At 41.3% G+C, this 22,763-nt stretch overlaps 2 protein-coding genes across 2 annotated transcripts; both read left to right on the top strand.

Annotated features, from left to right (window-relative positions):
* The first annotated feature begins 4,566 nt into the window (after positions 1–4,566).
* On the top strand, positions 4,567–10,065 carry hsp90aa1.1 (heat shock protein 90, alpha (cytosolic), class A member 1, tandem duplicate 1). The gene is made up of 11 exons (XM_061929600.1): positions 4,567–4,682; positions 5,466–5,618; positions 6,008–6,374; positions 6,441–6,574; positions 6,646–6,948; positions 7,038–7,203; positions 7,288–7,478; positions 7,552–7,699; positions 7,780–8,048; positions 8,116–8,449; positions 8,843–10,065. The coding sequence occupies exons 2-11, from the start codon at positions 5,466–5,468 to the stop codon at positions 8,950–8,952; spliced, it is 2,175 nt and encodes a 724-aa protein (XP_061785584.1). The 5' UTR covers positions 4,567–4,682; the 3' UTR covers positions 8,953–10,065.
* Positions 10,066–10,241: 176 nt separating this feature from the next.
* Positions 10,242–21,669, top strand: hsp90aa1.2 (heat shock protein 90, alpha (cytosolic), class A member 1, tandem duplicate 2). The gene is made up of 11 exons (XM_061929599.1): positions 10,242–10,410; positions 12,741–12,893; positions 14,546–14,912; positions 14,979–15,112; positions 15,258–15,581; positions 15,655–15,820; positions 20,041–20,231; positions 20,322–20,469; positions 20,549–20,817; positions 20,890–21,223; positions 21,301–21,669. Exons 2-11 carry the CDS (start codon positions 12,741–12,743, stop codon positions 21,411–21,413), a joined length of 2,199 nt encoding a protein of 732 aa, XP_061785583.1. The 5' UTR covers positions 10,242–10,410; the 3' UTR covers positions 21,414–21,669.
* Positions 21,670–22,763: the final 1,094 nt, after the last annotated feature.

Raw genomic sequence — 22,763 nt, 5'->3', positions numbered from 1 at the left:
GAAAAAAAGAGATGCAGAAGTAAAAGCACTATATGTCATCAGTTTCTGATTTATTAAATTGCATAACAGTGCAAAATATTGCTCATAGTGGTCTTTCTTGAACTATTTGGAAAAAAAGATATACAAATAACTAAAAACTTGTTGAAAAATAAACAAGTGATTCAATTATAAATAAAGATTTCTACAAATAGAAGTAATCATCAACTTAAAGTGCCCTCTTTGGGGATTGTAATAGAGATCCATCTGGATTCATGAACTTAATTGTAAACATTTCTTCACAAAAAAAGAAATCTTTGACATCAATATTTATGGAACATGTCCACAAAAAAGATAGCTGTCAACACTGAATATTGCATTGTTGCATTTCTTTTCACAGTTCTTTTTGACAGACATTTTAGTGAGGGTCAAACCATCATGGCATGGGGGAAACTTTGGGTTTATGGTAATGAATGGAATAGCCTACTTGGTTTGATGTTCAGTTTATGAACTTGCATTCATATTTTGTTGAAGTATTATTCAATAAATATATTTATAAAGGATTTTTGAATTGTTTCTATTTTTAGAATATTTAAAAAAAATCTCACGTACCCCTTGGCATACCTAAGTACCCCCAGGGGTACGCGTACCCCCATTTGAGAACCACTGATTTAGCCTATCTCGAAGAAAAATGCCCTGATATTGCGTTGTTTTTGGCTGCACGAACCTTTTAAGTCGCAAAAAGGATAAACGTTTCTTCAGACTTCCTCAAGAGGTAATCAAGAATGGCGGAAGAGTGCAATATTTTATGAAAGACGACGACAAAAATATTACGCGCTCCAGGGATCAAAGCCGTACAATGCACAAGTTTGCAGTGACCGCTCCGTTAAAGGTTTGTTTGGTGTACTTTCAACGTTTAGTTTTTCCCATTAAATGTTTCTCTTGATATTATTTGTGTTTCTTAAGACACATTTTTGTTACGAGTGTTCCATAAAGCACCAACTCTGCAAGACTAAATAAAAGAAAGCAAATGTGAGCAAAACCTAAAAGAGTTAAGCTTTTACAAAAGGCAACGATCATAAACTAAGCTTTCAGCACATACACAATGTTGACATCTATAGTTATATTTTGGAAAAAGACGGGGGAAAACACACATATACTTGTAAACGGCGCGTGCAACAGCAAAGGCAGGCAACAAACATGGCAGTAGACGCAATCAGAATCAGAGGGGAAATGAAGATTTTCAACACAATCCCATTCAAGAGGGATTACAGAGAGACAGAGCAGGATCGCTGACTGGTCTGCCAACTTCCGGCGCCACAAAGGACATCAGAGCAGAGTTGATGCACTAGCTGCCACTCCAGCAGTGCCATTTCTACATACTGCTACAAAAGTAAAACAACAACAAAAAAACACCCATATACACTGCAGTGACGTGCGGTGAGGTTCATGGCTGGTGAGGCACTGACTTCATCACAGTCAGATTTACAAACATATGAACCCTAAAGAGTATCTTATTCACCATTTGATTGGCAGCAGTTAACGGGTTATGTTTAAAAGCTCATATACCAGCATTCTTCCCTGCTTGGCACTCAGCATCAAGGGTTGGAATTGGGGGTTAAATCACCAAAAATGATTCCCGCGCGCGGCGCCGCTGCTGCCCATTGCTCCCCTCACCTCCCAGGGGGTGAACATGGGGATGGGTCAAATGCAGAGGACATATTTCATTACACCTAGTGTGTGTGTGACAATCATTGGTACTTTAACTTAACTTTAACTTTACACATACAAACTGTAGCACACAAAAAAGCACATTTTATTATGGTCTTACCTTTACTTATAAATGAAGTCCATGCGCCACTGTTGTGCTGGAAGAATGCACCCCCTGACGGGAGTGTTATATCAACTAAAGCCCTCACTTAAACTTTCCACGTGCAAGATTGAATCTATTTAAAAAAGTGTAACCGAGGGTTTGTAAATGTCGCCTATACTGTATGAAACTACAAAATAACAAACACGGAGGCTCCAGTTTACACGAGGACCACTTTATTTACCTTCTTTCAAAAACCTCCGCTCAACTCCAACGTGTCATCACTTCCGCTCTTAGCGCCTTCAAAATAAGAGCTCAAGGCATATACTGTATAACAGTGCATAACAGGAACTTAACATCACAAAGAGGAAAGCCCATAAAAATAGGTTACAAAAGTTATTTAATAAGAAGCCAAAAAGTGCAAAAACAATAATGTTCGTGTTGGAGGAGTTGTGAATTAGGTACACCTGCAGTCTGCAGGTGTACCTTATGTTGTGGCCCTGCAGTCATTCACAACTCCTCCAACACGAACATTATTGTTTTTGCACTTTTTGGCTTCTTATGAAATAACTTTTTTAAATAGATTCAATCTTGCACGTGGAAAGTTTAAGTGTGGGCTTTAGTTGATATAACACTCCCGTCAGGGGGTGCATTCTACGGCGGAGGTGCAGGAGGCGGGATTACTGCGAGCCTCAGCCAGTGCGTCTTTTGTAGCCGTTTTATGATCGCTCAGCACAAGAAATACGTTACACACATACAGTTGTTGACAAAATACACTGTACATTATATACCTCAGCTAACTAAACTATGGAAATGTATACTATAGTTCATATAGCAATACGGTCTCACTGCACAGCAAGCCAGCAGTTAGCCGAGTCCGCAATCCATGGTGAGGCACAACGCAGTGACGTGCCTCAACTGGCTGCTCTTCACCGCACCGTCTCTTCTCAGTATTTGAACGGCAAATGTGAAAATTCAGCGATTTTAAATAAAAATAATCTAGAACTGGTGAAGTTAAATGGAAAATAACTTTATAGTATAATCACTGGATACATATAACAATTTAATAAACATTTTTTCATTTTCCTTTTTTTTTTCTTTCCATGATGGCAGGTGAGGCCCTGCCTCACCTGCCTCTAGTGACTGCACGTCACTGATACACTGTGGTGGCCTCAAAAAGTTAAATCATGAAATACAACATTAACTGAGTCTTGATACCAATGTCCTTGACCCAGCCACACACAAAGAAGTTGTAGACCTCCATGCTTTTCCAAGTTGTTATCTGTTTTGTTGTGTAGAATGATGTCTGGAGCACACGATGGTTCGATTTGTTTGGGAACTCCACCGACGAATAATCCTTTATCACTCAACAAAACTTTTCAAAATAAAGTATAGAGATCTATTCCATTGCATAGTTGGATTTTTTGCTCATATCTGCTTTTTGCAGAAATATATAGGCCCCTTTGTGTACTTAGTGTGTGTGCTGCTTGCTGTATAATACCCATTTTAGCTTGTTTTGTTTCACTTTTGGAACAAAATCACTTGTCGGAATACAAGCAATAGGGAGGAGGCGTGTGACAGGGGTTCTCGTCTGTTGAATACCTACTGCAAGGACTCAAGTCAAAAATCCTCTATCAGGAAGAAAATAATCCATAGCCTGAATGTATCTACTACCATGTGGAAACACTTGGATTACATATGGTGTGTCAAGTGTCGTACAAGCACTGCCATTTTATGGTCAGCTGCGGATTAGCTGAAGAATTAAACATGTATTTATTGTGTTTTTGTAAATGTCAATGCTTCAATACATGTTGTAAAGAGAAACTGGAAATTGTGGGGTATCTTATTGTAACTGTAACTGGGGGGCGTGGCTTGGTTGGTAGAGCAGCCATGACAGAAACTTGAAAGTTCCAGGTTCGATTCCCGCTACCGCCGTCCTATTCACTGCTGTTGTGTCCTTAAGGGAGACACTTTAGCTACCTGCTCCCAGTGCCACCCACACTGGTTTAAATGTAGCTTAGATGTTGATAGATACAAGATAGAAGATGTAGATATCGGTTTAACTATGTAAAGTGCTTTGAGTCACAAGAGAAAAATAAATATAATTCACTTCATTTTACAACATGTCAAACACTTTTAATGTTTAGTTGATTAGGAAGATATAATATAATATAATATATATAATATATATAATAATATAGGTTATGCTATAGGTGCAAATTATAGTCTGGTGACTTCACACAGGTCCTGGCGACACGTTTTGTTCCAGTTAATAGGTATAAACAATGCATTTTAACAAAAAATTCTTATAACAGTATGACTAATTGTTTTTAGTGTTTAACAACTACAGCTTTATTAGCTTAAAGGTATGATGAATAGTTTCATCCCAATACTGTGCACCAAAAGGGCTGTTTAGGCGTTTGTGTGTTTGCATGTGCATGCATGCAATGGTCACCGCAACTGATAGCAAAGCATATGCACAGCTGTGACGCTTTGCAGGGTAGGTGTTGTTGGCAGGCGGGGGTCTGGGGCATTGATGTCCAGACAAGCTATCAGGAAGCTTCTTTTGCCTGAGTGACAGGCAACACTTGTGACTTTGGCTGCCCTAAAAGGGCACATCCACGTTGGGGCTCTGGCATTTCACTAGCCACATCCACAGAGCCCCTCCTTTCCCGTAGTGAGCGTATCTTCTGGAACCTTCTGAATGGGAGCTTCCAGAACAACGCCCTCCCTTAAGTATAAAAAGGCATCGGTATGTTGTAGGGGTCTGCACATAGCATCCAAACATACTTGCTTGAGTACCCCAAACAGGAGGCCAGGAACAGGTCAAGACTTGGAGCTCTTCACCAAAAAGACATTGAAACATTTCTTGTAGAAGACACATTTCATAGTCAAGGTAGGAATAACAGAGCATCACGTTTTGTTGTGCTTTTTTTGATAGTGGTGATTCTTTAACGGAAGAGATCAAGTATTTGCTGCTAAGTCGATTGCACTGATGTGAAGTGAAGTGAAGTGAAGTGAATTACATTTATATAGCGCTTTTTCTCAAGTGACTCAAAGTGCTTTACATTGTGAAACCCAATATCTAAGTTACATTTAAACCAGTGTGGGTGGCACTGGGAGCAGGTGGGTAAAGTGTCTTGCCCAAGGACACAACGGCAGTGACTAGGATGGCGGAAGCGGGGATCGAACCTGCAACCCTCAAGTTGCTGGCACGGCCGCTCTACCAACCGAGCTATACCGCCCCACAACGCTAAAGTCCAAGAGAGAAGAGCAGGTAGAATTGTGTTACATGTTAATGAGCACATGGCATGGAGGGTGACCCTTTACATGTTCATGAGCACATGGCATGGACTGTGACCCTGAGTGTGAGAGCAATAGCGGACATAATGGACATCATGTTCATAATAACACCCAACAATTAACATATAAACAAACATGAAGTTAGGAGCAGCGTTTTAATTCACGAGACGTTCAGCTATTAACGTCTTTTAGGTGTTAGGTAACCGTTGGGGGATGGTAAAGGGCCAGAGCATTTGATTGACAGGTTGAACATGTGCTTTACCATCAGCAGCTGCTCACCCACCCCCCACGTAGCCCATGTGGTTGCCTTCATGGCCCCTTGATTATAACAATATTTCACAAAGTTAAACTGCAGGCAACTTTTTCAATCCTGCAGATGCCTGAGAACGCCGGCGGCCATGCTATGGAGGAGGAAATGGAGACCTTTGCCTTCCAGGCTGAGATTGCTCAGCTGATGTCCCTCATCATCAACACCTTCTATTCCAACAAAGAGATCTTCCTCAGGGAGCTCATCTCCAACTCCTCCGACGTCAGTGGATTTTATCACCATTCAGCATTATCGACTGTTATACAAGTGTAAAAATAAGTATTAAGGCTAATTGCTGAGATAGGCTCCAGCACCCCCGCGTCCCCGAAAGGGATAAGCGGTAGAAAATGGATGAGTATTCCTACAAACTATGTACAATAGGATGTTTGCATTTCATCCCGAGAACCAGTGTCCTCTGCAGTGAACATCTGTTTTTGGTCTATTTATTTTGTTCTTTCAAAATTAAATTCATAATTGTAAAGAAATGTATGTACTAAATTGAGTTGACAAAATGCCAATGTCACCAACTCAAATGACCAGCTACGCTTATTTGAGTTGTAACCACTCGCACACTGACTCACTGTTAAAATATTCACAATTCTGTCTGCCAGGCTTTGGACAAAATCCGCTATGAGAGCTTGACTGACCCCAGCAGACTGGACTCGTGCAAGGAGCTGAAGATCGAAATCAGTCCTGACCTGCATGCCCGTACCCTCACCCTCACTGACACAGGCATTGGCATGACAAAGGCAGACCTGATCAACAACCTGGGCACCATCGCAAAGTCGGGCACCAAGGCCTTTATGGAGGCCTTGCAGGCCGGAGCCGACATCTCCATGATCGGTCAGTTTGGCGTGGGTTTCTACTCGGCCTACCTAGTGGCCGAGAAGGTGACAGTGATCACCAAGCACAACGATGACGAGCAGTACGTGTGGGAGTCCGCGGCAGGGGGATCGTTCACAGTCAAACCCGACACCGGTGGGTTTACTATTCTTTGATTGTTTTTGACAATGTTCATTGGTATTGATCTGTGTTGACTTTCAGGAGAACCTATCGGCAGGGGCACCAAAGTGATTTTATACCTTAAAGAAGACCAGACGGAATACTGCGAGGAGAAGCGCGTCAAGGAAGTTGTGAAGAAGCACTCTCAATTCATTGGCTACCCCATCACACTTTACGTAAGTTCACTTCAAGAAATTTAAGCAACTTCACTGAAACCAAGATCCTTACACTGTCTTCGGTCTGCAAGGTGGAGAAGACCAGGGAGAAAGAAGTGGATCTTGACGGGGAAGACAAGGAGGAGGAGCTTAAGAAAGACGGTGAGGACAAGGACAAACCTCAGATTGAGGACGTTGGCTCCGACGAGGACGAGGACACCAAGGAGAGCAAGAACAAGAGGAAGAAGAAGGTCAAGGAAAAGTACATTGACGCACAAGAGCTCAACAAAACCAAGCCCATCTGGACACGGAATCCTGACGACATCACCAATGAAGAGTATGGAGAGTTCTACAAGAGTCTTACCAACGACTGGGAGGACCACCTGGCTGTCAAGGTATGTTCCTGCAGCAGATATTTGGAAACATCAGGCATGACCAGGAACAGTATCATAAGTACTTCAATAACTCTCTTTTTTGTCTGCAGCATTTCTCCGTGGAGGGCCAGCTGGAGTTCCGAGCGCTGCTGTTTGTGCCCAGAAGGGCTGCATTTGACCTCTTTGAGAACAAGAAGAAGAGAAACAACATCAAACTGTATGTGCGCAGGGTCTTCATCATGGACAACTGTGAGGAGCTGATTCCAGAGTACCTCAGTGAGTACCTCCAGATGACTCAACAGTCACCATCTGCTGTCATGAGAAAGCTCCTTAATGACTGTCTGTCTTCTCTCTTCTCAGATTTTATCAAAGGTGTGGTGGACTCTGAGGATCTGCCTCTCAACATTTCCAGAGAGATGCTGCAGCAGAGTAAGATCCTCAAGGTGATCCGCAAGAACCTGGTCAAGAAGTGCCTGGAACTCTTCACAGAGCTTTCAGAGGACAAGGACAACTACAAGAAATGCTATGAGCAGTTCTCCAAGAATATTAAGGTAGGCTGATCCAGACTCTTGCAGACCTCTTTGATTGATTTTTACACTGCTAACATGCATTTGTATGTTGTAGCTCGGCATCCATGAGGATTCCCAGAATAGGAAGAAACTGTCTGAGATGCTCAGATACTACACCTCATCCTCCGGAGATGAGATGGTGTCGCTAAAGGACTATGTTTCACGTATGAAGGACAACCAGAAACACATCTACTACATCACAGGTTTGTATCCAGCGCCATTCTCTTCCTATATTTGCTTTAGATTTTTTTCAGCATGTTGAACCAATCACCTCTTGCGACAGGTGAGACCAAGGACCAGGTGGCCAACTCTGCCTTCGTGGAGCGTCTTCGCAAGGCCGGCTTGGAGGTCATCTACATGATTGAGCCCATCGACGAGTACTGTGTCCAACAGCTGAAGGAGTACGACGGAAAGAACTTGGTGTCAGTCACCAAGGAAGGCCTGGAGCTGCCGGAGGGTGAGGACGAGAAGAAGAAGCAGGAGGAGTTAAAAACCAAGTTTGAAAACCTTTGCAAGATCATGAAGGACATCCTCGACAAGAAGATTGAAAAGGTATTATATTACAGGATTTGGTAAGTGATAACATGTTCTTGCTGCCACTCATCCTCGTTATTTTCAGGTCAGCGTCTCCAATCGCCTCGTCTCCTCGCCGTGCTGCATTGTCACCAGCACCTACGGCTGGACGGCCAACATGGAAAGAATCATGAAGTCCCAGGCCTTGAGAGACAACGCCACAATGGGCTACATGACGGCCAAGAAGCATCTGGAGATCAACCCCACGCATCCCATTGTGGAGACCCTGAGGGTGAAGGCCGACGTGGACAAGAACGATAAGGCGGTGAAGGATCTGGTCATCCTCCTGTTTGAGACGGCGCTGTTGTCTTCAGGATTCACACTGGAGGACCCACAGACACACGCCAACCGCATTTACAGAATGATCAAGCTTGGCCTTGGTGAGTGTTATGGTGTCTTGGTTATCATATCAGGCTCATACATCTGAGTTCAAATCTATATTGAAAAATGTCTGTGTTCTGTCTAAATACTTCTACTTTCTCCTCCATCCTTAAAACATACGTGTTATGTTAATTGGACATTTTAAATTGGCTAATGGTTGTTTGTCTATATGTGTCCTGTGATGGTGACAATCCACGTTGTATACCTCGCCTCTCGCCCTAAAAGTCACCTGAGATAGGCTCTGTAGCGGGCTCCTACTGAAGACAAGCGATATAGAAAATGGATGGAATTATTCTTTATCAAGTTACATCAAAGTACATTAAAGACTTAAAAGTGTACAATGCAAGTCCGAAAAAGAGCACGGCTCGCTAATGATCACCTGTCATTCTCAGGCATCGATGACGACGACTCAGCAGTGGAGGACCTCACTCAGCCAGCTGAAGAAGACATGCCAGTTCTGGAGGGAGATGATGACACCTCAAGAATGGAAGAAGTCGACTAAATCTGCTTTTGTGACACATTTTTTTGTAATTTATTTCACTTTTTTTTCAAAGCCATTACTTTTTTAGAATCATATGTAGAAACTATCAGTCTTTGTCATCTATTATTAGGCAACCTCACCTAGTATCTAAAGTTACACCCAGAAATACAAATATTTATGATGCGACTGTACTATGGTAAGTAAATTATGGTCATTTTTGATTTTAGAAAACAAAGTACAGTTCCATACAACAAGCTGAAATGGAAACAAGAACTAAAGTTAACTTTTTAAACATGGGGGTGTCCAAACTTTTCCCACCGGCAGCTGCCTTGATTCCACTTTGATATCATTCACCTTTTTGGTTATAAAAAATACACACAAAAACAACAACAATCCAACAAAGGTCAAGATGCTAGGCCAAGGCTGGGCAATGTGAGCCTTGCCAAAAACACATCATTTCTATTGCTAAGTTGGCAAAATTTTATGCTCATTGTAGTGTTGTCATTTAGTCTCTCCCAATAGGAACCAAAATATATAATCATATTAGATATATAAATACTGTTAAGTTTGTCTTTATTTACCATGAATTGATTAACGTGGACCCCGACTTAAACAAGTTGAAAAACTTATTCGGGTGTTACCATTTAGTGGTCAATTGTACGGAATATGTACTGTACTGTGCAATCTACTAATAAAAGTTTCAATCAATCAATCAATATTGTACATAACTAAAGCTAGTTTAGCAGATTTGGAAAATATGTTTTTATTTTGCCCAAGCCCTCACTTATTTGAAAAAAACAACAACAAAACAGCCCTAGGCTAATTGAGTAGTTAATATACTTGAGGAATAAACAGACTGGAGAATTTTTTTTTAATACAATTGTAGTTTTTTGTTTTCAAAAGCAAATTTCGTCCAGAATTAATTTTGGCTACAGAAAATGTAGCAGCCCAACAAAAATCGAGCAGCGGGCCACTAATGGCTTCTGGGACCAGGCTTTGGATACCCCTTGTGTTTGATTGTAATCTATCAATTCATTGAAAGTATAGGCTTGTCTTTTTGTAACATTTGAAAAAATAATTATTCACATTTGTAATAAAAAGGAACAGAAAAACACAAACTGTATTTTTTTTTCATTCAAATTTCATTAACGCATGAAGATGACTTCATAAAGAAAGTGCTGTGGCGGTAACGTTTTAACTTTTCTAAGATGTTCTGGAATGTTCCCTGAACGCCTCATGGCCACTGACAACTTCCGCTTCATTTGCCCCGCCCCATTGCTACCGACAGCGCATCAGACCAATCAGAAGCCGTTTCAGCACGAAGATTCCAGAGAGGGTTCTGGAAGCTTTTGGGGCTTTTAGGTTGGCGTTCTCGAACGGTCTGAGGAAACGCTATAAAGAAGCTCAGCGAGCCGGTACTGTCACTTTGTTGCGCGTGGTCTCAACACTGAACATTACTCACAGCCGCCGAGGACTAAGGTAAAATAATTTAAAATCCTATTCAATTATTATTAGCTCTCACTTTACTCATTCACTTTAAAGCTAGCGTGCATTTCATCCAATCTGTATCCTGACTGTACAGTTGGGCAAATAATGGAAATCATTATTTTTTTGTTTATTAAACATATTTTTGTCGTAGTGGATTGGCATAAAAATCCCAAATCATATGTAACATACACCTGGCGTTTCACACTGCCATTACACTTGTATTCTTCTGACGAGAATTTCCAATTGAAACAATACGAGTTGTGGATATCGTACCTTCTAGAAGCTTGCAGTTTGCCAATCAAACCGTTAGGTGGCGCCAAACTACGTGACTGTCATGTTTAGACGCAGTGCGATTCGGGGGCGGTATATGAACATGCTTTATCAGTATCATGCTGTATCCATGCTGTTTCGAAAAGCTGTGCACTACTAAATGTGCTGATTGTAGCAATTATTCCTGACTTCCTCAGTTTGGTAAAAAAAAAAAAAAAACATTGAAGAGAAAACACTACTTGTCCATATATTTTCATTACATGTATGCACACAAGCAGGGGCGCCGAAAAGGGGGGGTAAAGGAGACGGATTCTAGGGGCCCATGATGGAGGGGGGCCCAGAGAGGCCCCTAATGATGATGAAATTATAATACAGAAAAAATAATGACACTGTGTTGGGGGCCCTGTAAAGATTCTTTTCATGGGGCCCAAAATCCCTAGCGGCGCCCCTGCACACAAGTATTACCTTACCTTTTCATGTTTTCAGCATTTTGTGATGCTGTTTTAATAATAATTATAATGATAGTAATAATAATTAGCTTTATTGTCTCTGTGGAGAAATTTGTCTTGGACATCAAGACACAGCGTTTTACATATATACATACATACATACATACATACAGTTTATCCGACAATACTGTGACGACTGTGAACAGTGCACAGGTATATCAGTTAGATGAGATCACACATTACACGCCCCCCCGTATTGCACATCTCCAATATTGTACTCTCCCAATTTTGCACTCATTATTGCGTCCGGTTATTACAATAGTTTTCTGTCAAGTGCTTTGATTCCCAGTGGTACAAAGGAACATCTATACCTGTTGAGTTTGTATGTTGCTGTTCTGTACAGTTTACCATTCGGCATCAACACAATTTCACTATGAAGTATGTGGTGTGGGTCACGGGTGATTTTAAGACCCTGCTTCCTCACCATCTTGTCAAATATTTTTGGAAGGGAACTAGGGGGCTGCATGCCAATTATTTTACCAGCCCTCTTAAGATTTTGAAGCGGGTTTTTGTTTTCTAGTCATACTACAAGCAGCACAACATAAAACACTTGATTTTTTTTTCTTGGTTACACAAATGCACTTTTGCATCAACAATCATAATTTTAGTAATAGAAGTCCTCCTGTCCACCACAGAGGACAGTGGAAAATTGTGATTTCAGTATCGCAAAATGAACTGTATATTACCAAAACCACCTCAAACCATAAATTTAATAGTAAGCAGTCAGCATACTCAAATTCTTCAATTAAATCACAATAACTGGATAAATGTAATAATTTCTTGTGCCCACAAAACATGCTGGAGCACAGATCTTACAAACAAATCACATTCCACTGGAAAGCCCAGGATGTCCTCTGTGTAGCACAACAAGTTTTTATTTGTTGATTTATATTTAAAATAAGGCTCTAATTTGACAAAATGCACTACTAAATCTCAAATAGCGTAGTTGTTAATCTGCTTAATGACACAGATTGTAATAAAATAACTTATGCAATGTGAAGTGAACTATATTTATATAGCGCTTTTCTGTAGTGATTTAAATCGCTTTACATAGTGAAACCCAATATCTAGGTTACATTTACACCAGTGTGGGTAGCACTGAGAGCCGGTGGGTAAATGTATTTCCCAAGGACACAACGGCAGTGACTAGTATGGCGAAAGCGGGGATTAAACCTGGAACCATCCAGTTACTGGCACTGCCGCTCTACCAACTGAGCCACACCACCCCAACAACAACAATGCCGTTCATAGAGCAGATTGCGATGGGATTTGTCCAAAGATGGATTAAAGATGGACGGTAGACGAGGCGGCAGTCTGTCACGCCACCTGTTTCAGTGGCGCTCACCTATGTTAAAGCAGTTTAGCAAGCATGCTCAATTACCTGCAAATAAACATTTATTTTAATTAAGTTTTTGGAATTTATCTTGTTTCGCTTTGCTCCCCTGCCCCAACCAACCCTAAGAAAACCTCTCTGGCCCACACCGAACTGTTGTGATAACTTGTTATTTTTCAATAACAATGAGCCAATGTCTCTGTGCTTAGATGTCGGAGATAGTCGACCAACAAATGGATGATGCGGAGGTGGAGACTTTTGCTTTCCAGGCTGAGATCGCTCAGTTGATGTCCCTCATCATCAACACCTTCTATTCCAACAAAGAAATCTTCCTCCGGGAGCTCATCTCTAACTCATCTGATGTAAGCTGGTTATCGTTTATAAATACCCGGGATGTGTCCATTCATTACATTGTTACCCCAAATATAATTAATTCTATTTAGTTATCATTTTATTTTTTATATCCTCAGAATTACTTAATGGACATGTGTTTTAAATAACAAGGTTTTCCCCAAATTTTTAATTTTGCCAAAAAGAAATTGCTGCTTCTAATGAGAGTTTAAGCACCAGATCACAACAGACGTACCTTAGGTATCCTTCCATAGAGGGCAGTTCAATAACTTGCTTTTTTGTGACTATATAGCCTTGTCATAAGTACTGCATATTTACAGCATGTCATTTTTGTATCTGCATGCTTGCGTTCTTAAAAAAATTGTTGATAAATGTATAATAGAAATAATAAATATAACTTACTATCCACAAATTTGTGATTTTACCAATTTTTGCATATTCTACCATCCATCCATCGATTTTCTATTGCTTGTCCCTCTCGGGGTCGCAGAGGCGCTCGATCCTCTCCCAGCTGCACTCGGGTGAAAGGCAGGGTACACCCAGGACAAGTCGCCACCTCATCGCAGGCAAATTCAAACAATTCCTGAGAAGTTTGTGTGGCCTTGCAATTTTGCAATCCCCGCACAGTTCAACCAATCGTCATTTTCGCTGTGTAATCAAAACTTGATTGTTCTTGTGTGGAAAATGTAGGAATAGCGCCATGTAACACTATCACCATGGAGTCTTGGTGGAGATATTTATCAAACAATATTGCCTTCTTCGAAATTTGCTCCAAACGAGCCGTTTGGAATTTGAGACTTTAATGACGTATTTTGCCTGTTACGTCAGCTGATATAGCCATATATGGTAAAGGTTTACCCAAAGAGCTCTGCGTGAGCCTCTTGTTGTGGGGCAGACTCGCTCGTACATGCATCCTCCGCTGATGCCATTTCTAACACAAAGTAGCGTAAAGTTCTAACTTATCTGTCAGTACACTCTTTATGGAAGCACTAAAGACTACAACATAGCTGACAGGGTGGACACAGTCGAAGTGGAGGCACTTCAAAAGAGACAAAACACATTTTGAAGAGACAGTCAGAAAGTAGCTTGAAGATGGTCTATAATCTATGCAACATTTTGAGCAAAGAACCACTATTGCATGTTATGTTAACCACAAGGAAGTCTTAAAATGCAGAACAAAATCTTAAAATGACCCTTTTTAAAGGCAAAACTGTTTACAATGGACAAGCACTTTTTAAGCCCAAAATATACATGAAGATTGTCTGCAACTTGTGAACGTTAAGTTTTGTTACTCTTTGTGGTAATAAAATTAGCAAACCATGAATATTGTTTTTTTTTTGTTTTTTTTACTATACACATATTTGCATGTGAAGCACACTTTGTTAGATTTGTTGACATCCTGTGTTTTTGTGGATTAATGTTACAAAGAACACCTAAAACAAACCACCAACTTCAAAACGCTGCTGCAAACTCAGGTATTTTGGCCGCAGTAACAAAAAAGCCTGCAAAATCCTAAGGGATTGATAACTGTCAAAGCGGAAGAGCAATACATATCCCTGCATGTTCCTTAGCCCAAACTGTGTAAACCTGAAAAAACACTGAATTCCAACAGCAATACCAGTCTCAAAAATTTTTACAAATTGATTCTCATTTCTGTCTGAAGGCTTTGGACAAAATCCGCTATGAGAGCCTTACCGACCCCTCCAAGTTGGATAGTGGCAAAGATCTCAACATTGAAATAATTCCCAACAAAGATGAAGGCACCCTCACCCTCATCGACACAGGCATCGGCATGACCAAGGCAGACCTGATTAACAACCTAGGCACCATCGCCAAGTCAGGAACCAAAGCCTTCATGGAGGCTTTGCAGGCCGGAGCTGACATCTCCATGATTGGTCAGTTTGGCGTGGGTTTCTACTCTGCATACCTTGTGGCCGATAAGGTGAAAGTGATCACCAAGCACAACGACGATGAGCAGTACGTGTGGGAGTCTGCGGCTGGAGGCTCATTCACAGTCTCAGTGGACAACCGTAAGTACTGTTAATGACGCACATTTGCTGTAGTGAGGTTATCTGGGAACCTGTCCTCTCATTCAGATGAGCCAATCGGGCGTGGCACCCGGGTCATTTTGCACCTGAAGGATGACCAGACTGAATATCTTGAGGAGCGGAGGATTAAAGAGATTGTAAAGAAGCACTCGCAGTTTATTGGCTACCCTATCACTCTCCATGTAAGTAGGCTTTTTAGCACATGACTAATATCACAACCAATGTTTTTAATGCAGCCAACTAGAGTAACGATGAACTGTAACCACAGCTCTAGTGAAGGAAACAAACCGAATCCAGGCACAGTAACTGACTTAAGTTAACATACAGGTGGAGAAAGAGCGAGACAAGGAGGTGAGCGACGACGAGGCGGAGGACGACGATGACAAGGAGAAAGACAAGGACGAGGACAAGGACGAAGACAAGGACGAGGACAAGCCCGAGATCGAGGACGTCGGTTCGGACGAGGAGCTCGACCACGAAAAGTCCTCCGACAAGAAGAAAAAGAAGATTAAGGAGAAGTACATTGATCAGGAGGAGCTGAACAAGACCAAGCCTCTGTGGACACGGAACCCAGATGACATCACCAACGAGGAGTATGGAGAGTTTTACAAGAGTCTGACCAACGATTGGGAGGACCACCTGGCTGTCAAGGTAGGTGCCGCGACGTTCTCGACTTGAAAGTTATTCGTTTGTAGGAGCAAACTTAATGTACTGTTTTTAATAGCACTTTTCAGTAGAAGGCCAGCTGGAGTTCCGCGCACTTTTGTTTGTGCCTCGCCGAGCTCCGTTTGATCTCTTTGAGAACAAGAAGAAAAAGAACAACATCAAGCTCTATGTGCGCCGGGTCTTCATTATGGACAACTGTGATGAGCTTATTCCCGAATACCTCAGTGAGTACCGACTGCACACGCAAACACTGGCAGCACGCCAAAGAATAGGAATGAATACCGAAACTCTTTCACAACAGAGCTGGGTTAAATTAGCGTTTTGAGCAATTATGGATCGCTATATTTTACGTTTTGAAATATTAATTCACAAGGCATAATATCGATTACCTTCGTCCCGTCAGGGTTTCCCCTAGATTGCCTCTATGTGTGTGGCGGTGGGGGCATGGCTACGGGCGTGGTTATTATGAAATCATAATATATATGACGTCATGATAAGCAGCACGATGGCAGAGAGGTTAGTGCGTCTGCCTCACAATACGAAGGTCCTGAGTAGTCCTGAGTTCAATCCCGGGCTCGGGATCTTTCTGTGTGGAGTTTGCATGTTCTCCCTGTGACTGCGTGGGTTCCCTTCGGGCACTCCGGCTTCCTCCCACCTCCGAAGACATGCACATAGGTTGATTGGCAACACTAAATTGGCCCTAGTGTGTGTATGTGAGTGTGAATGTTGTCTGTCTGTGTTGGCCCTGCGATGAGGTGGCGACTTGTCCACGGTGTACCCCGCCTTCCGCCCAATTGTAGCTGGGATAGGCTCCAGCGACCCCGAAGGGAATAAGAGGTAGAAAATGGATGGATGGATAATTTTGAATTGCAATGGTGATGCATATATTTTCTTAAAAAATGCTAAACAAATGTTTTATGTATATTAAAAAAAAAAGTATTATAGCATTTTTATTCCATTATCAGAATCAACTTTATTAGCCAAGTATGTTTAACACAAGGAATTTGACTTTGTAGACTGTGCTCTTTGTTCAATGCAATTTCAATTGTTGCTGCTTATTGTGAAAGGTAACGCAGGCTACACTATATTCTGCCCTCCCTGAATGTTGCAATTTATTTTGCCAATATGTTAAGTCTTTTGAATTAGAAATGAAAAAAAAAATTGCTTGAGGTGTTTTGTTGATATTATCCACCATGAAGTCACTGTAAAACTAAGCACACTAAGGAAATGTATACATATGAAGTGCACATACATGTAAGAATCACCCTAAAGTAATAATAAAGTTTGGAATAAACTGAAAAAAGCAATACAGTTACGCAGGATGAAGGTTGGCGCAAATGCTGCTAGCCTAATGCTAACTAACGTACTATGGACTAGCTCATTCACAAGCTACCCCTAATTAGTATGGCCAATCACAGGGTACATAGAGACAATCATTAACACTAACATTCGTACCTATGGACAATTTGCAGTCTCCAATGAACCGAACATGCATATTTTTGGAAAGTGGGAGTAAACTGGAGTACCCCCCACGCTTGCACAGGGACAACATGCACACTCGACACATGTCCGAACGGAGGTTCGAAGACGCCCACGGCGTGAAGTTAGACGTTATTGTCGGTAGTAATATCAAAAGAATTAGGGTACTTTTCACAGGCTTGAACAAAAAATGCATTATTAACTTGAAATACCTTTCTCTTCAACTTTCTCTCCTTACTTTTGCCCGTCTAGATGCGCGACCAGCAGTAGCGCTCCCGACATGCAATTTAGATTGCACTTTTTTTTTTCTCAAAATAAAGCAACTTTTTGTTGACAAAGATTAACGCTCGCTTTCTTGAAGCAGGTCGTTCAGGTCAGTCCAGGCCATGCCTGCCCACAGAATCAGCCGTTCCCGCTCTTTGCTGGAAGTTATTTTCACTTGGTTGTAGTTTTATACCTTAGAGCAGGTAAAAATAAGATGATCACTAATCAAAACAAAGGCACGTTGACCAGGACATTAACACAATTAACTGACATTTTAATTAACGAATAAAAACGAGACGAAAATGTTGACACCAATTAAATTCAATCATATTTAAGTTCATCTTGTAGATAGGTGCGACTGGTCCGTAATTTATCTAATCGCAGCTCTTTAACAGCCTACATGTGAAAGAGGGGCGGGGAGTTAGTTACAAAGGGGTGCCAATCAGCTGCTTTTTCTCGTGAGATGAGGAAGTTTGAATTTTCACCGCCAAAACAAAAATATATGGATTTAACATGTTCCACATCGAATAGGAGAATCTATTGCTATTATGCAATGTCATCGACACAACTAAGTTAAATCTAATTCTACCGTATTACTTTTTTTTACCAAAATGTATTTTCTTTACCTCAATGAGTCGTTTAACATAAATCTAAAGACATTACAACTTTTAATGTGGTCCAAGGCGCTAATGTCACATGGGCAGCAAAAAGGAAGTTGATGCGTTTCCATTTTTTATTGGAGGTGGACATGTATTAACAAATGAAAGACTCTAGCCCCAGCGACTCCGAGGGGCACAAGTGGTAGAGAATAAATAAATGGATGGATTGGTGAAATTTGTGCCTAAAATATATTTATATGCATTGACCTGTGGAGCAGAAAATTACCTAATTTCTGACCAAAAGATTGTGCTACTTTAGTGTTAAACAATACTTTTGCTGGTAGTCTAAATAAAGGTGCTTTCAAATTACCTTTAAAGAGGCTTTATCTTTCATACTTTATATTTTAGTCTAGTAAATGTAATGCAATTTTAGCTGACTAAAATATGATCTAAATTTGTTAACTAAAACTAGACCAAAACTAAATCAATTTAAATTACTGGAATTTGTCTTTTGTCGAAAATGTATTTTAGTTTTAGCCAGACTAAAACCAAATTTTAAAAAAGCTGTCAAAATTGACATTGCATCTGAGTGGCCAACGCTCTATTAATCTTATCTCGATTTACAGATATACAATTGAACTAATCTAACAAATCAGCGCGGGCAACGTGCTGGCCAATACTCATGAGAGGGTGTGCTGTTAGTATTTGACGTTCATGTTCGCAAATGCTCATATAGTCTCTCGTTAGCTGTGGTGTTCGGTATGAGTATTCCTAATTTTCCCCCCAAAAATACTCGGGACAAGTGACGACACAAATGGGAACGAGTTGGAAACGTAAGCACTGGAGTAAACATTCATGCTAGCAGAGGAAGCTACAGCAGCTAAGGAGCATGTGTGAAGGCACACGCACACGCACACGCACACGCACACGCACACGCACACGCACACGCACACACACACGGGTTACTTGTAGACATTGGTGCTTCGGTTTCCAGTAGAAGTGAAACTGTATGGTGCCATCTGCATGCCACAACCCTTGTTGATTATCTTGAATACATGCTTGAGTTGAATAAATGGACAAAGCACAGTAATTTAAAAAATATTTATATTTTGGGATAAATTGCCCCTTTTTCAGTAAGAGCAAAATGATTTATCCGAACTCCAGTAGTGGTCACAGAACCATTTTTCAGCCTGAAACAAATAAAATGTAGGCTGAAAAAGTTTGCCCCCCCTGAAAATGGAATTTAATGTTTTCTGCAGCTGAATCTGGTTCAGGTGCTGGAAGTGAACGACACTACATTATGATCGTACAATACAAACCATTGATTCACTGAGTCAATTTTTAAAATGATAATAGTGGAAGAGAGTACTGTAAGGTTACTGCTGAGAAAAATACGGCAGCCTCAACTCGAGACAAGAGGTACCTTTTGTTTACAAATCTCCCCCGAATGCAGCACTGTCAAGTGTGCTAGAAAAAACAAGTGCACACTTCTGGACTTCACAATAAAATGGCTGTGCATTGCATGATGTCAGACTGCACTAAAAATATGAGTTCCAGAATAATAGCTTGCACGTATACTGTTATTTTGTACTTAAAAAAATACCTTAACGCAATTTTCAGTTATAAAATATTGCAATACTGTGGCACTTCCATTTGTTCTTTCTTATTTCAAAATCACACTTTTTTAGACTTTGGAAAATGTTTAAACTGTTCAAAGTTGTTTATGGGGAAGACAAAAAACAAAAGTACATTTGTATTGCCACAGATTTGATACATTTTCAATGTTTGAGTGCAGATGGAATCGTGATTAATCAATTTAGAACCTTTTTATAAATCAAAATCGAATCGATTTTGTGAAATTGGTATATGCTGCTGGTTTTGCTGCAGTAATTATAAGCATTTGTTGTGGATTAGCATTTCTTATTGTTGAGTTTATTATCCATCCATCCATCTTCTTCCGCTTATCCATAAAAACACTGTTTTTAAATCAATTTGTATGTTTTTTTTTTTACTGAGTTCAGGTAACAGCATCATATCAGAAGTACATATTTGGCATCGGTTGAAATTCAAACAATACCTATCACTTTTCCAACTTTCCTTAGACTTCATCAAAGGTGTGGTGGACTCTGAGGATCTGCCTCTCAACATCTCCAGAGAAACTCTTCAGCAGAGTAAGATCCTCAAGGTAATCCGCAAGAATCTGGTCAAGAAGTGCCTGGAACTCTTCACTGAGCTTGCAGAAGACAAGGACAACTACAAGAAATGCTACGACCAGTTCTCCAAGAACATCAAGGTGGGCATCCAGAAGCTCTGTAATGCAGCTCTGTCCAAATGTATGGACATGTTCCAAAAACAAGCATTGTGTTTTTTTTTTTTTTTTTAGCTTGGCATTCACGAGGATTCGCAGAACAGGAAGAAACTATCTGAGCTGCTGAGGTACTACACCTCATCTTCTGGAGATGAGCTGGTGTCCCTGAAGGATTATGTGACGCGTATGAAGGACAACCAAAAGCACATCTACTACATCACCGGTGAGTGTGCCGCTCAGTTTTTTGAAAACCCAACAAGTCAGGGGCAAATGCCATCATGACGCTAATGTCGGTGTTCCAGGTGAGACCAAGGACCAGGTGGCCAACTCTTCTTTTGTGGAGCGCCTTCGCAAGGCCAACCTGGAGGTCATCTACATGATTGAGCCCATCGACGAGTACTGTGTCCAGCAGCTGAAAGAGTTTGAGGGAAAGAACCTGGTGTCAGTCACCAAGGAAGGCCTGGAGCTGCCTGAGAATGAGGATGAGAAGAAGAAGCAAGAGGAGAAGAAGGCTCAGTTTGAAAATCTGTGCAAGATCATGAAGGACATCTTAGAGAAGAAGGTGGAGAAGGTATGGGTTAAAAACTCATTGAGACAAATGTGTTCCCACTGGTGAGCAGACCTTAATAGTCGGTCTTCACAGGTCACCGTCTCTAACCGCCTCGTCTCCTCTCCGTGCTGCATCGTCACCAGCACCTACGGCTGGACGGCCAACATGGAAAGAATCATGAAGGCCCAGGCGCTGAGGGACAACTCCACTATGGGCTACATGGCTGCCAAGAAGCACCTGGAGATCAACCCAGATCACTCCATTATGGAGACGCTGAGAAAAAAAGCGGAGGCTGACAAGAACGACAAGTCGGTGAAGGATCTCGTCACACTGCTCTTTGAGACGGCGTTACTGTCTTCAGGGTTCACACTGGACGACCCCCAGACCCACTCTAATCGCATCTTCAGAATGATCAAGCTGGGTCTCGGTGAGAATACATCACCCAACAATTGTTTTCTTTTCTTTGTATTTCCTCTCTTACCAAAATTCCTGGTCTTTCTACAGGCATTGAGGACGATGATCAGATGGCAGACACCAATGCCACACCTCCCACTGAGGAGATGCCCCCGCTTGAAGGTGACGACGATGACACATCCAGGATGGAGGAAGTAGACTAGACGTACTCCTCATATGTCCAACAAACTTTATTACATAACTTTAAAGCCTGGTAATCTCAAACTTTTTACTGTCTTTACGGTTTGTTCCTCACATGCAGTTCTGATTCATTGTTTTAATACTTTTTGTATCTTTGCTTGTACTGTTTATTTTTTTGTATTTCTGTTATTTCTGTAATGACTTCGATTGTAAAGACAGCACAACAAAGGTGATGCTATTAAACTAGTGGATCCTTCTAATAAACGTTTAATGTGAGAACTGGTCGCTGTTTTATTGTGTGCACTCATGCTTCATTTTCATGGCTGCTGTAAAGAAAAAACTTGCCTAGAATGTTACTCAAATGACTGCTACAGGGTCTTTCATGCTCAAAATAAGATTGTTGGTGACTGAATGTTAAACTACAAAAAATTCCTGTGGAAGGTTGAATATGGTTAAATAATGTCAACTCCACTGTCACGACGGCATTAAAGATACACTCTATTCCCAAAAGTATTTGGCCACACATCCAAATGATCAGAATCCGGTGTCTTAATCACTTGGCCGGCCATAGGTGTATAAAATCAAGCACTTAGGCACAGAGACTGTTTCTACAAACATTTATGAAAGAATGGGCCGCTCTCAGGAGCTCAAGTGATTTCCAGCATAGAACTGTCATAGGATGCCACCTGTGCAACAAATCCAGTCTTGAAATTTCCTCTCCTAAATATTCCAACGTCAACTGTCTTATTATAAGAAAATGGAAGAGTTTGGGAACAACAGCAACTCAGCCACAAAGTGGTAGGCCTCGTAAACTGACAGAGAGGGGTCAGAGGATGCTGAAGCGCATAGTGCAAAGAGGTCACCGACTTTCTGCACAGTCAGTTGCTATAGAGCTCCAAACTTCATGTGAGCTTCCAATTAGCCCATGTACAGTACGCAGAGAGCTTTATGGAATGAAATCCAAGCCATACATCACCAAGTCCAATGCAAAGCATGGGATGCAGTGGTGTAAAGCACGTCGCCACTGGACTGTAGAGCAGTGGAGACGCGTTTTCTGGAGTGATGAATCATGCTTTTCCATGTGGCAATCTGATGGACGAGGCTGCCAGGAGAATGGTACATTTCGGACTGCATTGTGCAGAGTGTGAAATTTAGTGGAGGAGGAATTATGGTGTGAGGTTGTTTTTCAGGAGTTGGGCTTGTCTTCTTAGTTCCAGTGAAATTAACTTGGAATGCACCAGGATACCAAAACATTTTGGACAATTCCATGCTCCCAACCTTGTGGGAACAGTTTGGAGTGGGCCCCTTCCTCTTCCAACATAACTGTGCACCAGTGCACAAAGTAAGGTTCATAAAGACATGGATGACATAGT

Source organism: Nerophis lumbriciformis, linkage group LG34, assembly GCF_033978685.3.
Source record: "Nerophis lumbriciformis linkage group LG34, RoL_Nlum_v2.1, whole genome shotgun sequence".
Classification (NCBI taxonomy): domain Eukaryota; kingdom Metazoa; phylum Chordata; class Actinopteri; order Syngnathiformes; family Syngnathidae; genus Nerophis; species Nerophis lumbriciformis.
This window is presented reverse-complemented; position numbering and strand designations above follow the sequence as displayed.